Below are 16,582 nucleotides of genomic sequence, written 5' to 3'. Positions count from 1 at the left end.
AGCAAATGCTCAAAGCCTACAAATATGAATCATAAAGAAAAACACAAAAAGAAAAGAGTAGAGGGAATAAAGATGAATAGGATTTTTATAATTAAATCAAAACAGAAAATGAAGGGAAGAACAATCAATGAGGACAATTTTTTAAACTGACTAGGATAACTGTTGAAATTGTGCTTGGTAAGACGTCAGAAACCTACAAATATGCATTGAGCGCACAGTGGGAATGTCCCTGTGATGAATTTGTATAACAAATTCTTGTGTAGGTAAACAGCAGGCCCATCAGATAAAGAGGATCTCTAAAAAAAAATAGGTGGGCAGCAGACACAGTTGAGTTTGAGATCAAAAGCAGGAAGATCAGTTAAGCATTGTATTCACACAGTGGCAGAGCCTGTAAGAGTTTAGCTTTATCTTCTTCTTCCATTTAGATTCTTTTGAAGTGTACAGTATTTGTGATTTAAACCTCCCACCCGGATCTTTAACCTCATAAAAGGCTGTGATACAGGAGTTTTATTTTCTACTTTCCACTGACTTGGCATCAAACATCAGATTCACAGGATAAAGAACTTAGCTGCGTGAGAATCAACGTTCTGAAGGTAAATATAAACCCTTAACTTTTCAATTTTTTTCAGTCTGGTTATCGCAAAATGTATTTTGATGACTCTTTGTGCATTATTGATTTGGTAGCATCTAAATGTGGTAATTAAACTTTAATATTTCTTTAACACAGTGCATGTGCAGATTTAAAGCTTGAAATGGATTTTGAAGCGTTGAAGCTTTAAATGGCTTCACAGATAACACATTAAAATCAGACAGACGGAACACTTTTACAGAACATACAGTACTGTAAAAAACGGAAATAATTATTGCAGGGCTTTTGAAGTTCTCAAAATGTATTTCTATGTAAAAGGCAGAGTCTGCCCTGTCCCTTTCCCGTTTCATCAAAGTATCTTCCCCAACAGATATGTGCAAAATCTACTACCTTCCTCATTGGCTACTGCACTGTACTATATATAATCTTTCTAAACTGATATGTGAGAAGTGAAAGAGCTGAAACAAGAGATATAATACCACTATCTGTTCTTTATCTTATGTTTTTGAAGAAGAAAGTTGACATATACTATATACATATATATATATGTTTCTCATACTATTTCCATAAATGATAAATCATGTGTTTATTAAAGTGCTGTAAATTTGGTGTCATGCAGAGAAAAGTAGTGAAAGTAGTGAAATTAGTCACTTTTATGATTCTCACGCTCAGTTTTTCATTGTCATCGGGTTTCCTGGTGTCTCTACGGACCTTGATACAGCTCAGTTACCTTTCTACACACTTCTTGGTTCTCAGTTAACATTTAAGATCCACGCTGATAGGATCATATCTGCGTCTAAAGTCGAACAAGCGCAGAGTGCAACCACCTGCAGCCTACCTCTTTGTGCATTCACTTACTTTCTAATGAGGCAGAAATGGGGTCATTTACAACCAGAGGAAGAGCTGAAGTAGAACACCGCATTTTGTCCTGTAAACAGACAGAATGCTGTGATGTGAGTTTTAACCAGTCCACGCAGTGTGCAGCTGTTGTTATTTGTGGAATTAATTGTACCCACTGGGTGGTTGTTTTGTCAGAAATGTATGATACTTTCCATCTAAGAGTTTCCTTAATGGTAAACAATGATAAACTTAGTACTGATTTGTTATAGAATAAAGACATCATTTATTAACCATCAGTTACAATTCATAAACCCTTTATAATGTGAGACTTATTGAATGTGGCAACTGTTAATCTAATTTTTCCATGCAAATATCTGCTCTTTGGTCTTAAGGGTTGTCTTTTCTTATCCAGATTTTAAAAATGGCTTCGGTGACTCCAGAATATGAGTTCTGCACAGAAGTTTATGATGATTCCTCAGATGAAGCGCCATGCAACCTTGACCCTAACCCTGCAGAGGTCATCACCCAAACCTACATCCACTCTGTCATCTGTGCCTTTGGCCTGATTGGCAATGCCCTTGTAATCGTCACTTACCTATTCTACAAGAGAACAAAGACAATGACGGATGTCTATCTCTTCAATGTGGCGCTGGCAGACCTGATCTTTGTGGTAGCCCTGCCATTTATCATATACAACGAGCAGCACAGTTGGTTAATGGGCTCCGTGGCTTGCAAGATGCTGAGGTCTGCCTACAGTGTTAACCTCTACAGTGGCATGCTCCTGCTCGCGTGCATCAGCGGCGACCGTTACATTGCTATAGTTCAGGCAAGGCGCTCCTTTGGGGCTCGCTCACGAACCCTGATCTACAGCCGCCTCATCTCTTCCACTGTCTGGGTGTTTGCGGGGGCTCTGACTCTGCCTACACTCATCTACACTGAACGCTTTGAAGAGCAAAATCTGGGAAATGAGACCGTGACTGTGATGTGTCAGCTGTCTTTCAGCAAGAATGAGACAGCAAAGCTAATGAAAGTGATGGTCCCCAGCCTTCAGATGGCTATTGGCTTCCTGCTACCTCTCGTGATAATGATGTTCTGCTACTCAAGTATTGTGTGCACCTTACTAAGAACACAGAACAGCAAGAGGCATAAGGCTGTTCGCGTGGTTTTGGCAGTTGTTGTGGTCTTTATCATTTGTCATCTACCCTACAATGTGACTCTGCTGAACCACACTCTGTCTCTTTTCAAAGTGAGGCTCTGTGAGGCTGAAAGGATTAAACTGCAAGTTCTGTCTATTTCAAGGAGTGTAGCCTACCTCCACTGCTGTCTCAATCCCATCCTCTACGCCTTCATAGGGGTGAAGTTTAGGAACCACTTCCGCCAGATAATAGTGGACCTGTGGTGCTTTAGCAGAAGGTACATCCACTCTTCTCGCACATCACGTGCTACATCAGATTTCTGCATCTCAGGCTTAAAGTCTTCAGACGGCTCTAACAACATGTCATCATTCAGCGCATGATGCTTTAGTACCTTACCTTACTGAAGATGAATGTGAGTAGAGATCATCTGAAATGTGTTGTATCTGGGGAAGCATTATCGAGTTAACTTTACTGAGATATAATATCGTAAAATCTTTTTTTCTCATACTATTGCAAAGGGCAAGTAAAAAAAAACCCATTACAATATAAAATAAATGCCACTTTCTAGCTTGCTGCCTATGGATGTAATTTCTATGATTTAACACAGAACAAGACCAATAGACATGATTAAAAGTAAAACTGAGCAGCAGAGGCTGAGATATCTTGACTTAAACTCCATAAATGCTGGATCCTGCATCTACCCTAATGCAACCAATTGCATATTTTTGTTAGACCCTCCCTACCTGGTAAACACCCACATCTTTCAATCTTCATGCTTTCTGAGTCAATCTTTATGACCTCAGCTTAGGCTTGCTAAGATCAGCAGAACACATTTTATAGGAATGATGTTTATGTGTCAGAGGAAATCAGTGGAGTTCCCCCTTTAAAGAAGCGGAAAAAATTACTTGACAAACTACTCAGTTACTGTAAACTGTACAGGCCGTATAATATTATATAGTCCAATAGACTTTTTTCACAGCAGACATTTCGACTTGGCATAACTAGAAAAGAACTGGTGTAACTAATAATATCAATCATCTGCTCATTTAAAGGTAAAAATCTTGTTATGACTCAAAGTCGCATCTTATGTCATTGTCCCCATTTAGCATTGGTTACTTAACACAAAATTAGCTGTGCAAAGATGGACTTAAAGCCCTGTTATGTTAGTAAGAGCAAATATGAAAGAGGGCAAACAATTGTAGAAGTCTTATTTAATATAGTGAGATATGGTGCCTTTTTTAAAAATTTTATATATTAATGGCTCATAGACTCAAGCAAATCCACATGTCCACTCTGCTGATGTCAGAATTCACCTCTTAAATTTGAACAAATTATCTTCTGTAAATACAGATATTTAATGATATATTATATAATGATACATTACCAAAAGCTTTCAAAGCAGGTTACAAATTTTATTTACAGAAGTCTTGTTTTCGTTGGTTGAGAAAGAGAAAAAAGAAATTCTATCCTTGCTCTTGTGTATACTCCTCCATCAGATGCCACTGAGTCAGTGCACCACTCTGCTTCAGACTATATTGGGCAAAAAACCAACATGTCTGTGCATTCTTGTTGATACACGGCACCATAAACTATTAAAAAAGATCACAATGATTGGTTGACTTGGATCCAAACTCAGTAGGACTGGTTTTGTTCCTTTGCTTCTACCGAAACAATTATAACTGGTATAAATGATGTATGATTGTAACATATTTTCATTCTTGTACTTTACTTGTACTAATGTCTCCATAAGTTGGCTCATCTTATTTTACAGTATATGAATATGATGAAAATATATATGAAGCTTAAGTGATTCATACTTATAATCTCTCTGGACTGTTACAGTCATCTCCATATTTTTTTCCACTATGTACATATTCTTGTATCATTTACAGTGCTTTTATATGTTTTGCATTTTGTTAATCTGATTCCTCCATTATGATTAATTGTCCTGAATAAAACTGTGTCTGAAATTGTGTATTTTCTTTCACATATGTGGCCTTGGTGCAACTGAGCCATTGTTAGTTCAATGAAAGGGCTGGGAAATTTGAGTTCTGTCTAAAAAGCATTTATAATACTGATATGACCTAATATTTACAAGGTAATTATTACATAATAATGCTGGAAAAATATGCTTTGTAACATTAAATAACCAGTTAACATTAACACTCAGCCAATATGCATGAAACTGTAATATTTGGACTAGATAGTAAAATAAGTGACTTATATTCACCTTTTAAAATCATAATTAATGCATATTTTACCAGTAAATGTAGGCAATTGCTGAATTTTTAGTAAATCATCATCTAAATCATTACTTGATATTTAAATTGTAAATAGCATACTTAAATAATTGTTAACTATGGCACATAAAATTGTTTGTGTATCAACTCTCAGTGAATAATTTGTTTGAGATGACAGAGAAAGGAGAAGTATCACCGCACAGTTTGAAACAAACACACTTTTGGCCTACAACGTTCCCACATAACACAAGAAACCCAACACACTCAAATAATGATCAATATATGTGTGCTGCCAAAGATGGTGACACAGATAAAAACTAATCATGTGTGGCACAGCATTGTTTTTCTCTTAGCACATTTTATCTCTTAGTTGAGATAAAAAATGGTGTCTGTGATAAAGATGGGCACGTAAGAAAGTGCACAATCATGTCAAGATAAGATCCGATATCTGCATTTAGAACAAGAGGGTGTTGTAGAATGCAGCATAGCATCAGTAACCATTTTTGTGTCCTGAAATCCTGTAATGCAGGTTGACATGAAGTACTCACTGGTTTGTTCAATGTAACGTTTGTTCATGTTCATCGGTCCACTACGATAACTCAAATATACAACAACTATTGGAGGCATTGCCATGCAATGTTGCACAGACATTCATGCCAGCTGACTTTGATCATCCTCTGACTTTTCCTCTAGCGGCAACATGAGATTTTTAGTTGGAGTGAAATGTCTCAACATCTATTCGATGGATTGCCATTAAATTTGGTTCAGATATTCATGTCACCCTCAGAGTGAATTGCTATAATTTTGGTGATCCAGTGACTTTTTTTTATCTAGCTATCATCATGTCAGAACTTAAGTTTGTTGAATACTTTGGTTTATGAACAAAAACCTGCAAAAGTAAAAATTAGGCATTGCCATCACCATCAGCAGTACTTTGGATTTAGTGCTAATTAGCAAATGTTAGCGTGCTAAACGCAAAAATGTGAACATGGTAAACATTATACTTGCTCAGCATTAGCATTGTCATTGTGAGCATGAGAGCATGCTGATGTTAGCATTTAGCTTAAAGCCTGAGCTGCTAGCATAGCTGTAGACTACTAATTTTGTTCCCAGCTGCCTGATCTGGTTTTCATTTTTAGGACACAGTAACTGGGCCAAAGTTGCCTTGATGGATAATTCTGACCAGAAACCCATTTTAAATGGTATTTTCGGTAAGCTTGATTATGGAAAGCCATTTTAACCTTATATAAAGTTAATATAAATTAAGAAATCTGTAAATGCCTCCAGTCCTCTCTTGGAAACACTGTTGGCTCGCATGTCAAGAATACACACAAAGAGAAAACCACAAATCAGTCTGTATAATTCTGGCTAAAGATGACCTTTTTTACAGTCTTTGATGGTCCCTGTGGTGGGATAACAGTTTCTTGAAATCCATTTTTTGCTATATACTGACTCTTTCAGGGTTGTTTCCTGTTACTGAGTTAGATGTCAATTCTGAAAAATGTACCACAAAAAACTGAAAAAAAGTACCAAAGTGAAGGGGGAAGCTTTAGAATTTAGTAAGCAGAAGCAGTCAAAGTGAAACAGTAGATTGCCTTATCTTGTAATGTACATATCACAGATACTGATAAGCTGACATCAACAATAGCATTAAAGTCATCAATTGTTCTCCATTCTATCAGATACCAGCATTGTTCACAACTGGCAAAAGCCCTGAAATATTACATTTACTGACTAAAAAATATGGGCAGTGAACAACTAGATATGGACCACTCTGTGTGAAGATCTTTTTATATTCAAGCATAGTGTTATACTTCGAAAGGCTGACTTCAACCACCTTTTTGCTTTTTTCAAATTCTCTGGTGACATTCTCTTTAGATTATTAAAACTCTCCTTAAGCTCTTTTAGCTACAAGTCACAAGACAAGAAAAGGCTAAAAATTATTTTAAGAGGCATAGCAGACACTGCAGAAGAGCGGTGAAACGTGTGTCCTCCAGAAGAGAATAATCTGAAAAACAGGAGGGTTTGTTTTCACTTCTGTAATGTCATTTGTGGTCATGTTCACACACAAACCAAACCACCTGTATCTCAGCAACGAATCACTGGATCAAGTGTGAAGTTGATGCATTTTAGAGAATAACACAATACAGACACAGAAAAATGCAGTGGCAGCTGTATGACAACCTGTTATTTAGTGGTCCACCCAACCGTTGGGCCTATATCACAGCTTAGATGTAGGACAGGGGTAATAACACCATATCCACACCTTCACTTTGATCAACGAAGACAAACACGTGTCAGCAACATGCAAAGAGTTGATAAACCACAACAGCAAGAGAAACTGAGTAGTGCAGCTTTCTCTTTTTCTCTCTTTCTCTTTTACGAAACAGAACACACTGTTGTCACAATACATACATGCATAGTAAATTATTGGTGATCAAATCCCTGTGCAACAAAAGATATAGAGAAAAATGTATGTCTCATATTATGTAATAGAAAGTATGTGAACAGCCTCCTTTTTCATCCACTGGATGTCCTCAGTAAGCTTTGTTTAGTTTCTGGTTTTTACTTGATTGTTGAAATATTTCCATTTCACTTCTCAGTGCTCTATATGATTTATGAAAAGAAGCCCTGACCAGTTGCTAGTTGCTAATTGCAACTGTTTTGCCCACATATCTCAGCCTGACAACCCCACCCACTCTGTTTGCTTGCCTCCTTGTGCTGCTGTTTGCCTTGCAGCTTGCTCTAACCTGTAGCATCTAGACAATCCTCCCTTGTTTTTGCCTCACGAAACTTTAACACACATACACACCCACACGTGCACACCCACCCACCCACACACACACACACACACACACGCACACACACACACACACACACACTAACACACACGAGCGCACGCGCACACACACGCACGCACACACACACACACACACACACACACACACACATACACTCAAACACACACACATTCACACACACATGCGTGCACACACACACACACAGACCTCATAATAATCTGGTGGCATTGGTTAATGTTGAGCCAGTCACACAGGTTAAATATATGGAATTCCAGATCTGACATTACACAATTGAAGTCATTCAATCATACTGGTATTTCACTCGAGACACATTTTAGACACATTCGGATGCCAGATGTGAGCTGCAGTTAGACTCAGCTGGATCCAGGAACAGTCTGGATTCATCTAGACACAAGATAACAGGTCTGAACAGGGCCTGGCTGTTGTGATAGGATACTGTAGAAGAGGATCCAACACATTTTGCAATCTCAATCGCTGATTTTATGCTGGTAATTTCCGCAGTCATCTGCCTAATTTCAGGGTATTTAAAACTGTTTTGACTTTCATCAAGACAGGAACAAACACTTCCATTCCGTACCTGCACTGACTTTCTTTTACTTTTCTTCTACCTCAGATTTACTGTTTCCTGTTCCTTTTACACATCTGTTACAACACCTGCCCACTAGGCGTCCTCAGTGAGTTAACTGCTTTTACACACCAACTGACCTCTCTTGTGAGCCATTACTTGACTGTGCAGCTGTTCCTTATTTGCTCATTAGCAGTACTATAGATGTAAGCAGGAAAAGATATGAAATGAAAGCCAACCATAACATGATCCCTTCTATGTTTGTGTGTGTGTGTGTGTGTGTCTGTCATGGGACACTGCAGAACTGAAAAGCACAGATGTCGTGACGTTGTCCAACTTTGCACAATGCATGTATTAAAATATTAGAATGTGTGTTGACATACTGTAAGCCTTTCTCACAGTCTTGTCACAGGTGTAAGTAATAACATTAAAGATGGCTCTGTACCATTTAGGTGTCCCAGTAAATCACTGAAGATGCATGCACGGTACCAGAGCTCTTGCTCTAGCAAACCAAATGGAATACAGCTATTTGTAAAGTACAGTACAATTTGTGCAGAACAACAAAAATAATGTTGTTGATACTATTTCGAACAAAATGATTTATTAGTTCCTTACAGAAATATGTCAGACACAGTCTCGTACTCACTACAGTTTTGAGGTGTTTTCTGGAGTATCCCACAATTCTGTATTCTGTAATTCCTGACCTGCCAACTTGCTGCCACCACTGAGTTTCTTCCTGACCCAGTCACCTGCTTAGCCAGCTGCTTCTCATTAAACTGGAATTATGCCACTCCAGGCTTCATGTAGATGAATGTGCACAGGGGTTGTTCTGAGACTTTCATATGACTGTTTCCTTTAGTACATTTACATTTCTTTTTCTCTCTGTTTTGAACACACCTTCTGACAGGCACTGAATCAACGAATCAGCTCTCTAATGTGTGTGCGTCAGCTCCTCTGCAAGCCTCTGTGACGTTCAGTTACCCATAACATCCTTCTCTGCGTAGGTTCACAGAGACCAATATGTGTATCTCCAAAGAGACAAAAGTCTAGATTTAACAATCAGTAACAGTATCAGTTGCCAGATCAATTTGCCAGATAGTTTTTGTTGTGTGTATTGTGTGTTTGCATTTGGGTCCATTGGTTAACCCAGATGTTACAGTAATAAAACATGACACCTGCACTTTCACTGCACAGTCCAGATAACCTTTTTTGGACATTGTCAAAATTAGACTGAATAGTACATGCCATTACAGTAAAGAACATACAATAGGCCTTTTCCTTTACATACAATTTTGACATGGCATAACAGGAAAAGCACAGGTGTAATTGATAACATTAACCATGACTACTTCCAGAGCCTTGGTACTGCATATGCTGGTTCAGTGGAATGTTCTACTTGGCCACTATATGAAAGTGAGCCATCATTAAAGACTAACTTAAAATGAGTGAAAAGTAGTGTTTCACTGCCCTCTCATGGGTGAAAGTTTCAAGCCTGTTTCACCCAGCATCAGTGATGATAGTGGTTGGGTGTGGTCCAAAGTATGCTTTGTTGCGTCTGTAACCACACTCAACAGTGGTGTCACTATACATCACTGCAGCAAGGTGAGAAGTTCAACCACTGGAGGAAAGCAAAAACAAGATTTTCAGGGGTTGTTACTTTTTAATTACTTTTTAATGTCATTAGTTACACTTGTGTTTTCCCCTAAAGTCTACAGTGATCAGAATCTGTTATGGTGAAATAATATCTAAAGTGTGCAATAAAAGGTTAATAATGATTATATTCAGGTTATGTTTATGAACTGGTTGGGTTAAATCCCTGTTTTACTACAAGTCTGTAGCATAAATTCAGTTTGAATCTGTAGACATAATTGATTATTCACTTTACAAAGTTGTTAGGCACAAGTTTGCTAACACTTTTGACATATTTACACATCCAGGAGACATGAAACATTAGCATTCATTTGGAATCATGTTTCTATCCACCTGATGCATGTAAAACCAATATTCCTTAGCTCTGTTTCGGTCTCCTCCAACTCCTGAGAAGGTATCTGTTAGCTGTTAAATGTGCAATTACGTTCACTCGCAAGTTGCCAACTTTGCTGTTTTGCAGGGCAGGTAGTGCATAGTGGGTTTATTAAAACTTTTTCTCTTAACACTGCTGCCTGCTGTGGCACAGCCCATAACAAGCAAGTTATGGGCTATAAAACCAAAGCAATGAGATGAAAGATGCTAAAAAGCTCTGTAGAGGTGCGGGGATGGGCAGAATTAGGTGATAATTCTCTCTGGGCTCCTCTCTAAGAGCAACACCTTTCATATTGGTAATTTAATCCATTTTCTTAAAAATTATTGAAAAGCTTTAAAGTTCTAGAGAGCCAAAGAATGCGAGCATGCCTAGAAATCATTTAAAATGGGTGCACTGTCAAAGGTTAAGTGGATTGCACTCTTTGGTCAGGAATTATGGCATCAGGTGATATATTACCATCCATTTATCTTCAGAGAAATGACACCCTGTAAAAGACCATTTTACTGTGATGATTTAGAGACCCTTCAGCCCCAGGCTCATTCCAGATAATCCTCTTTCACTTCCACATGTTATGGACATGCTATAACAAGGATGCCATCTTTGGCCTCGCAGTGACTAAGAGGGGTCTTCCCTTGAAGAAAGATTTACTCAAAGAGGATTCTTGGCACCTTCAATGAGGGGTATTGTTTTAACCCCCTTTGAGTATGGTCATCTAAACATCTGGTGTTTGATGAAGAAGTCACTGCTTTGACTCTTATACCACAATTTGCTTGTGATTCATTCTTCCAAGAGTCATCACTGTGGAGCGGCTTTATTGTTGCAGCATTGTATATTGTCTTGGTGTCTTTTGTGTACAGAAAAAAATGGCTTTACCAGATGTTGGTGAACAATAGCATGTAGAAGTCTAATTGTTTGACTTGTCTCAACTCCCCACCTAAGTGCTGATAAGGAAAACATCATAGAGGAAAGTTTTCATGCTAATGTGATCATGCTGGACTTTTTTCCATTGCTCATTTTCTGTTTGGTTAGATAATGTTGGATTAGCTGGTTTCAAAATAATATATATTTATAAAAATATTCATGTTAGCATTCATGTACTACATCGTAAAATTCTCAAAGAACTTTAATACAAAGTCAAGAGGCTGGTGATATTTAGCACAACAAGCTAGTGAATCTGTAAACTGAACTACATTCCCAAACATGCTCAGTGGCGTCTGCCTTACACGGAACTGCTCTCCAGAGACTGAAAACGTGATCGCTGTTGTTACTCTTTGGAGCCATTTCTAAACAAACTACTGTGACTGTTATCTTCATGGTGAAGTAATAGGTCACCCAGTGCAGCAGTGTGGCTCACTGACATGTTTTGTAATAAGTTTTGGACAACTAGGGAGGTCTACAGCACAGAGGAATAAGACATATCAGACTTTGGATACACACACAATACTTCTAAGTAGGATCGATTCATTGTTGGTTTGTTTCTGCACATGAGATTTTGATAATTTATTATTGAGGTGGTAGTGGGGTACTGGAGTGCATTATATTGATAAGTGTTCCTAATATTTAGCCCCCCTCATGAATGTTAATGGACAGGACAAAAAATTAAGAACACCATTCAATATAATGCACCCCAGTGCACCACCCATCACACACCACAGTAAACTAACTGGCTCCATGCATAGTCATGCAAGTAACAAGAAAGAAAGTTTTACACACTATGTTCATTTTTAAGTAGTTTTGAAGGTGGTAATGTTGAAGTCACTGTCTTTTGGAATTTGGTTTCACTCTAATATTTCTGTTGTTACCTTCATCTAACAGACAAGCCTCACTGTTTTCATAATCTGCTCCCCTTTGTTGTACTTTAAAAGCTGTAACAAAGTGTTAATGTTCTGTCAAAATGAACAAAACCCTTCCCGGAGCTTCCTGGAAGGATTACCACTGTTAAACCACTGGAAGTCGTTTACTATGTCGCAGCTCCAGGAGGTGTTGACCTAAGTCTTTGTGGTTAGAAACTGACTGGCAGAAGTTGCTCTCTCTGTAGTTTAGAATCCTGATAAAAAAAAGCTGCAGTGTTGCAAAATGGATAAAGATCTTATCTACCACTGCGGGGACATATGGGCTGTGATTCTCAAACTTGGTTGTGCATTTCAACAAGAAGTTTTACACAATTTTTCTGATGGGAAGCTAGTGAGAGATCTTGCTGTAGCTGTAGCACTAGTGACTCCCAATGTTTGATTTGAGTTTCACACGTTCAGAGCAGTCTTCTTAATCACCTATACCCAAAATCTTTTGGTTTTTAGCACAAGTGATGCTTATAGTCTTTAGGCTAGCAGTAGACACATGTTGTGGTGCAAACATGTGGTAATATGAAATCTTGAGTGGTCAACTCCACTGGGCTTGATTCTATCTTGAGTCTGGTTGATGATGTCCTGTAAATCTAGCTGTACATTTAAAATGCTACTACAGCCAGAAGAACACGTGTACACTCAGCCACACACATGCAACAGGAGCACATGGTAGATCTGAAAATTTTTATTTTGTATCTTGAATATCACAACAGAAAGAAGTTGTCCTTTGTTTTGTGCCTGATATCAACCCTACACTGCTGATGGTGTTTGGCTCACAGTGGGAGCGTTGGCTTGTCCTTCCTCAGATATATGTCATGCTAGGTGAATTCCCCCCAATAAAAACCAATGTGTACATGTTTTGGTTAAGCTGTGTATTCAAAGCATCAGTGTCTCGCTTGGTGTTTTGGCTAATTTAACCTAACCCTAACCCTAACACCTCACACTAAAATTCTTCAACCTCCGGGAAGTAAACGCCAGCCAAGTTAATTTATCTAGTCAAGGATAGTGTTCATTTAGAAAGATGCTGTAGTTGTCTTGCAGACAGATAGTCTACTTGGCGTTGCAGTGGGTGTGTATGTGCATGTATGCGTGTGAACATACATTCCTTTAGTGTGTCAGGTCAGCTCCCCCCATTAGCTAGCTCATTTCAGGTCTACAGGAGAGCTGATTAGGGGTCCTGGCAGCGAGGGGATTATCACGCTGGGTCAGACTGTACCCCGCTGGTGTCCACCAAGGAATGCAGGAAAATCAACCAGCGAGCCAGTCAGTCAGCCAGTCAGTCGGTCACGCACTGAGTCATCCCATCTGCCAGTCAGTCATCTGCCAGCAAGGCGCTCAGCCAGTCCTCACATGAGATTAGCTTGGCTTCCTATCAGCAACAATTACTTGGTAGGATCTGTGTGTTCTTCTCAGCCCACTGCCCAGCTCTCCTCCTGCGTTCAGTCTGATAGCACGCACACACACACACACACACACACACACACACACACACACACACACACACACACACACACACACACATACACACACACACATACACACAGAGAGAGTATCTGAGATGATCTATGCTGGATGACTCTTCTTATCTGTTGACCTGTTTCGTCTATATTTCAGTGACAGGATACGTTCTGTTTTGGCAATTACAATTAATAGACCTGGGAAAGGAGTTTGGTATTTTCATACGGGGGAGAAAGTCTCTCCAGGGGGAGAGGGGTCAAATGTAGCACTCTATTTGGCGCTGAGTTACAGCCGTAAATCGCATTAGTGTAACTTAAACGTTGGGAGGTGGAAACAACAAAAGCTGAGAATGACATCAGGGACTAAGGGGGAAAGAGGAACACAGGCGTGGAAGTCTAGCAAGTGCTGAACTACAGACTGATACATACATACACACACACACACACACACACACACACACACCTACTATACACACTGCTCTATTCTGTTAATGGCTAAACCATATGTAAAAGCAGATATACTGTAGTTGAATGTATGTGTGTACATCTATCATGAGGTCAAAAAGGTCATAGCAAGGTAACAATGGTACTAACTCTCTTCTAAAACATGTTCAAAACCTTGTTAGCGACCCTTTGAGGCTACATCCCATAATACCAAAGTGTCGGTATAAGCAAACAACATAAACCTTATAACAACATCCACCCTAAGTACTGAACCCTCCCTGACATTAACTGATGTCAACATAAATGCCTGGCTGCAACAGTTTGTGAGGGCTCCAAATGCTGTTTGAGGAACGGGACACTTTGTGAAATCTCCTGCTATTTGGGCAAAGACATGCTCTCTGGCTCTGAAGATATATTCTACATTTACACGGTATCTCATAACCTTTATAATATCCTTAAACCTTCAATTACTGTTTTTTGGCCAGGTAGGGTTAATATGTTGAACTTGTCAGCAAACAGTTGCTTATTTCCACATCCAGCAGTTACGGAGCAACATTATCATTCAATGTCATGTTTCTGTCCACCTGGTAGACAGAAACACGACTTTACCAACTCCTGTGGGAAATATATGGCTCTTTAACTGTTAAATGTTCACTAGTCTACAGCTTTAAACCTGCATTAACTGATTATTCTGGCCAGTCTGGCTGCAAAACAAACCGTAAAAGCTACAACACATACAGGATTATCTGAACTTGTTAGCAAACCTCCAGCAGACATGGAACAACATTAATACTCATTTGGAATCTTGTTTCTGGCCACCTGGTAAATGTCAACCTGATATTTATTCTCCTTTTAGCTGTTTGGGGCTGTGAAGGTAGTGTCCAGTACACTGGGTTTACAGAACTTTTTCACTGAAACCAGCTGTCTGCTGTGTCTGGAAACATTGCTTAATGGGAGCGGTGAGACTGAGGCAAACTTGGGCTGAGAGCTGTTTAGAGCAGCTTTAAATTTGAGTAATTTTCATGATTTTAGGATAAAATGTTAAATGTAATTAAAATACAAAGGGATTAACTATTTCTCCACCAGAATTGTAAAGCAGTGTGGAGAAGGTGTTGAACTAGTATTTAGACCATTATGTATGGAGATAAAATCTACAGTTCATACAGTTAAATAAATTCATAAAATGTATATTGTTTATTCTCAGCAAATGCTGTAATGGCCACCTCCAATTCAAAAGTGGAGATTTCAGCCTGAACACATTGTCTTCCATCCTGTCTATGTCCACATATGACCTACCTTGACCAGAAAAAATAGAAAATGAGTTGTCTGACTCTAGAAGTTAAAGTTGAATGTTTAACATACATTAAACACACTTATCCAGCTGTCTCTTACAACTAAACCATACAACATACTATTCTATGTGGAGAATAACATGGACAAAGAATCAGATAAAGTAACATGTTAGATTCATTTCTGTGTTGGCACTGTGATTCCATGTACATCTGTTTAATGTGTCTCTAGGGGTTACCGCAAATGTTTAAACTGTTATTCAAAAGCAGCATCTGTCATTTGGGGTAAATCAGACAGCTGGTCCTGACAGGGTTATGATTAAATCTCCACCCAGAGACTTGAAAAGGGCTTTTTGACAGGTAAAGAGGGAATATAAATAGAAGGGAATTTTCAGGACAACAAAAGGATGTTTGGAGGGGTCTGAAGCTCACTGACTGTAGCACCACCAGGGAGGGACCTCCTAAGGGGGCAATTACTGCAAATTAGGCCAACAAGTTCTTTGCCAGGTTTGGTGAGCACGACTTTTCCACTGAGCATGCATAGAGTTTCTCGTCACTGTCTCACAGAAACCTGAACAATACATCTCATTACTATCAGTGTTGTTCAGCAGCTTGGAACAATCTACGGCACCTGACTGCTTTAAATATTTAATCACAAATATATATCACACCAGCTCTTGTAGGCGTTATATCAAAGGAGCAGACCTAGAGTGATGAGGCTGAAAGGTTAGTCAGCTGGCAAGAGAATTAACAGTCCTTATCAGAAATCAGCAGGTTGAGGTTGTTTCCTTTTCCAATTATCTGTGTGTTCATGTTGATATCAATTTTACCTTCTGGAAGGCTTTGATAGGGTGCAACTTTAATAACAACGCTCTTGTCTCACTTAATGAGGGGTGAGTCACGGGTCAGAAAACCAAAATAATGAGGCTAAAAGAGGCTAAAAAGTTGAGCTGAGGGGAACTGCAGAGTCGGATGATGTTTCAGTGATTTCATCTCTACAAGGGACATATTTCACATTGCACATTTGATCCATAGCTAATATAAAAAATATTGATTAGTGCTGCTTTCAGTTCTCAACAAATTTAAGTACTTGTGGTGGGGCAAATGGATGGGAATTTTGGTTTTGCTCATTTGTCCAAAACGTTAGACAGAAAGAATGTATCAGTGTCTCCATCCAGTTTTAGTAGTTCCAGGTATTTACAAGTCCTAGGAGTTACACAAACTATCTCACCATCTCAAAATGTACAATTCAAAATGAGAAATAAGAAACTGACATGAAATCTACTGATTACATACTTCAGAGGATGATTCTAATTTTGAACAACCAGAGAGA

The 16,582-nt window shown here is 38.9% G+C and overlaps 1 protein-coding gene across 1 annotated transcript; it reads left to right on the top strand.

The window, feature by feature from the left end:
- The first annotated feature begins 328 nt into the window (after positions 1 to 328).
- Positions 329 to 4,535, top strand: ccr6b (chemokine (C-C motif) receptor 6b). Its single transcript, XM_044375342.1, has 2 exons — positions 329 to 593; positions 1,842 to 4,535. The coding sequence occupies exon 2, from the start codon at positions 1,851 to 1,853 to the stop codon at positions 2,943 to 2,945; it is 1,095 nt and encodes a 364-aa protein (XP_044231277.1). The 5' UTR covers positions 329 to 593; positions 1,842 to 1,850; the 3' UTR covers positions 2,946 to 4,535.
- The last annotated feature ends 12,047 nt before the right edge of the window (positions 4,536 to 16,582 follow it).

Source organism: Thunnus albacares, chromosome 15 (genome assembly GCF_914725855.1).
Source record: "Thunnus albacares chromosome 15, fThuAlb1.1, whole genome shotgun sequence".
Taxonomy (NCBI): Eukaryota; Metazoa; Chordata; class Actinopteri; order Scombriformes; family Scombridae; genus Thunnus; species Thunnus albacares.
Note: the sequence above shows the minus strand (reverse complement) of the source record. Positions and strands in the feature narration are given on the sequence as shown.

Bases quoted from the DNA above. Each gene is read 5' to 3' on its own strand.
- ccr6b (XM_044375342.1), top strand. From the start codon at position 1,851: ATGGCTTCGGTGACTCCAGAATATGAGTTCTGCACAGAAGTTTATGAT.